Source organism: Bactrocera dorsalis, chromosome 3 (assembly GCF_023373825.1).
Source record: "Bactrocera dorsalis isolate Fly_Bdor chromosome 3, ASM2337382v1, whole genome shotgun sequence".
NCBI classification, from domain to species: domain Eukaryota; kingdom Metazoa; phylum Arthropoda; class Insecta; order Diptera; family Tephritidae; genus Bactrocera; species Bactrocera dorsalis.
In genome coordinates, this window is record NC_064305.1 from 53,214,255 (window position 1) to 53,217,647 (window position 3,393).

At 32.5% G+C, this 3,393-nt stretch overlaps 1 protein-coding gene across 1 annotated transcript; it reads right to left on the bottom strand.

Moving 5' to 3' along the window:
- Window positions 1-768: 768 nt before the first annotated feature.
- Window positions 769-3,028, bottom strand: LOC105225418 (V-type proton ATPase subunit S1). The gene is made up of 4 exons (XM_011203867.4): window positions 2,754-3,028; window positions 2,596-2,698; window positions 2,267-2,537; window positions 769-2,205 (listed from the first exon to the last, which is right to left on the bottom strand). The coding sequence occupies exons 1-4, from the start codon at window positions 2,831-2,833 to the stop codon at window positions 1,493-1,495; spliced, it is 1,167 nt and encodes a 388-aa protein (XP_011202169.2). The 5' UTR covers window positions 2,834-3,028; the 3' UTR covers window positions 769-1,492.
- Between the last annotated feature and the right edge of the window lie 365 nt (window positions 3,029-3,393).

Here is a 3,393-nt window from a genome sequence, read left to right on the forward strand (position 1 = left end):
ATCTTCGAAGTTTATTTCTGGGTGTTACAAACTTCATTGAAATTTTAATATACCATGTACATTTAAGATTTTTACATAAACATTTAAATGCAATAAAAGCATTTGCATATAAATGTTCAAAATGTATGTTACGAGTACATTTAAATATAATCCGTTTTTTGAGCACTTCTTTTATAAGGATCAGTATTAATTTGCCATCATACTCGTATGACGATCCCATCAACCTTGATACCTTCTTTCATCGAATTTAGATCCTGATGGATATTTTTCTACACAAAAATTTCTTAATTTATCTGAAAATTTCTCGAGATGATGGCGGCGATAGTCGAATGAGACTTGCTCACAGAAACTAAAAATGTTTCCGTATATTTTGAAAAATTTCTTCATAATTTGTTACTTTATAGTTACCGAGGAAATTTTCGACTAATAACACACACATTTTAGATGTTTCACCCTCCTATTCACATCCATTGCTAGACTGTACCGTTATCTGGGTATTTAGTGACACCGTTGTTCTCAAGTAGTCCATGTGAATTACTTTTGATACCAAAGCGAGATTTTTATTACGTAAAACAAAAGAGTTTGTGGACTGTAATTCAAGATATCTCCACTTTTGATTTAGTAAATTCTTAAAAGCTTCTACATAATTTATCGGATAATTTAGGTGAGAATCATGGAATGTTGGTACGGTAATTGATTAAAATATAAGAAATGCATTAATCATAAAAACAGGAGTACATTTAATGTTGAAAGTTGAAAGAATGTAAATATTTATCAACAAAGAGAACAACTTTATTGTAATTTACTATATTATTTAACATTTTCGTTTTGTGCTTAACGTATAATACATGAACATTTAAAATATATTATCATATGTATATATGTATACATTTCTTAACCGAAAACACACCACGTCGTTGATATATTAATGAGCAAACATATTCACACACTTAATATGTTTGCACCACACAGCACTTAGCCACTTTGTTTAAAGGCACATACGTAAACACTTTATGCCCTCATAAAGATATTGAATATTTGTAAACATTCCAAATGAATTAAATAAAAATATATGTGTACATAAGGATATAAGTTTAATCCACAATTCCCACAACCACACATATGCGAAATCAAATGTGGTCGATGCTGAGTAAAGAGATGGAGTAAATTTAATGGAAATTGTGAAGGAAACTTGTATTTGAACTAAACAAATCCTCAGATTTTAGTAAGGATATCAAACGAATTTTTCAATGCTACTATGGAGAATAATTTTAACATTGCTGTAATTCTAATTCCCAATTTATATTGTTATTAGTATGATAATGGAAGATTTTTTTAAATTTGATTCAAGTAATACAGTATTAAAAAATACATTGCAAGCAAAGACTGTGACTAATAGGTTGCTATAACATATTAAAATATAATAAAAGGGAATGAAATGTGCGCAACTGACAGTGCAAAAAAAACTGTTGACAGTAGATCAGCAGTTTAACTACTCGTTTGTGTTTATTGTGATCGTTTTGCCTTTAGGATCATCAAATCGATCCATGGTATTGATATCCATCATCCAGCAAATACCAACGAAAAGTATTGCAAGCAAAATTGCGGACACGAATAGACCAGCAAGAATGGCATGTGAAACAAAACCGACACAATTCCAGGATTCACCAAATTCAAAATAGTTTGTATTTACAGTCTTAACGGCACTACCGAAAGGTGCTTGGAACTGGACAGAGTTCCAAAGGAGTTGATCACCGGCTGCTGAATAAACAGTTAAATTACCGCAGAAGTAAGAGAAGGCTGGAGGTGCATTTATATCATTTGTGCGGAACACTGTATCCTTATTGTATGTCAACTGTTTCATGTAGTAGTAACCCTTCTGTAACTCAATGTCAAATGTGATCACGTCAGCAGCATCACTGCTACTGAGTGTGACAGTAAAGTCGGTGGTATTGTGATCATCGATTTTCATACTGCTTACAGTAATTGCTTTTGTTGGGTTACTACCAATTTTTACGTTCAACGTTGTATAGAAAATTTGAAATTTGGTATCAGAGAATATAATACCACCTTTTGGTGCTGCAGTCTCCCCCACGGACAGTGCGCGCCGAGATCGTTTAACTGTCACATCTTTTGCAGGAGTTGATGTATACATAAATACAGTTGGACAAGATACTTGTTTCATTACATTCGAAATGGCAATGTCTGAAAAAAAATAACAAATCTATATAAATAAATATCTAATAGAGCGAAGTATAAAATATACCGTGTGTCTCCAAAGTTTCTTCGCGATTTAAACCAGTTTCGTCGCTGAATCGCAAAAATACAACTTTTCCCGCTTTGCACTTCAGTGGTATTTCAAGCTTTCCGCTTCTAGAGATAGTAATTACCTCGTAATTAGGATCTAACTTTTCCAACACTTTTACAGGGCTATCGACTCTCATGTAAAAAGTGCTGGGCGTGATGTTTTGAAGGTGAGAATAACATGACTGTTGTTCAGATCGGTTACTCTTACACAGAAAATCGTTGAATGATAACTAAAGTACATATGACTCATAAAAATATATTGAAATTATTATCTAAAAGGATACTTACATCATCTTCTTGGAAAACAGCAATCATGTGGTCCTTAACAAGTGGTTTTGCAATCTGAGTGAAACTTTCACTATCTACTCTAGTTAGTGCAGGAATTGGTTCACTATAAAGATATGAATTAAACAGAGCAATGTTTAGCAAAGATATTGAATTCATACACTGGTGCCAAAACTAAAACAATGGAGTCCGATGCGGCTGCAACACCAATTATGAACAACGTTAGAAAGGCAATCTTCATTTTCGTTTTTTCCCCTCGGATACGTTTTACGCCAAAATAAAGATAATGCAATTAATATTAAATTAAAATGCAATCTAACCGAACTTAACGAAATTATAAGGGAATTAATGGCAAAAATTCAACAGTTTTCACCTTCCCATGAAAATTGCCCTGTCAAAATGCAAAATTCTTTGTAGCTGCGTATGACAGTCATGTGATATATTCGAATTGAACATACCTTCGAATTTCTGAATTTCGAAACGATACTCGAACTCGTGACGTGCAGAGTTGCACATAATTCCTGTTCATATTTAAACGCAGCAGTTATAGCCTTGACAGAAGACAGCGTTAATCCGGATTAACTGCGCACTTATAATATTTTCAATGAAAATGGATAGAAGATAAACATTGCAGTTGATGGCTAACCAATTTTTACAAAACCACTTTTTATTATAAAAAAAATATCAACACATTATTTTTAAAACTGCGTCATAACATAAAACATCTCTTTTTTTATTATTGAAAACTTTAAAAAGTGTTGCCTGTTTTTCATTTACGGTAGATTAAAATTGGCACTTTTA

Excerpts from the sequence above, each read along its gene's own strand:
- LOC105225418 (XM_011203867.4), bottom strand. The coding sequence starts at position 2,833 with ATGAAGATTGCCTTTCTAACGTTGTTCATAATTGGTGTTGCAGCCGCA. Across the intron at positions 2,538-2,595 it reads CTGTTTTCCAAGAAGATGAT|TTATCATTCAACGATTTTCT; the intron begins GTAAGTATCCTT and ends TATGTACTTTAG. Across the intron at positions 2,206-2,266 it reads AGAAACTTTGGAGACACACG|ACATTGCCATTTCGAATGTA; the intron begins GTATATTTTATA and ends ATTTTTTTTCAG.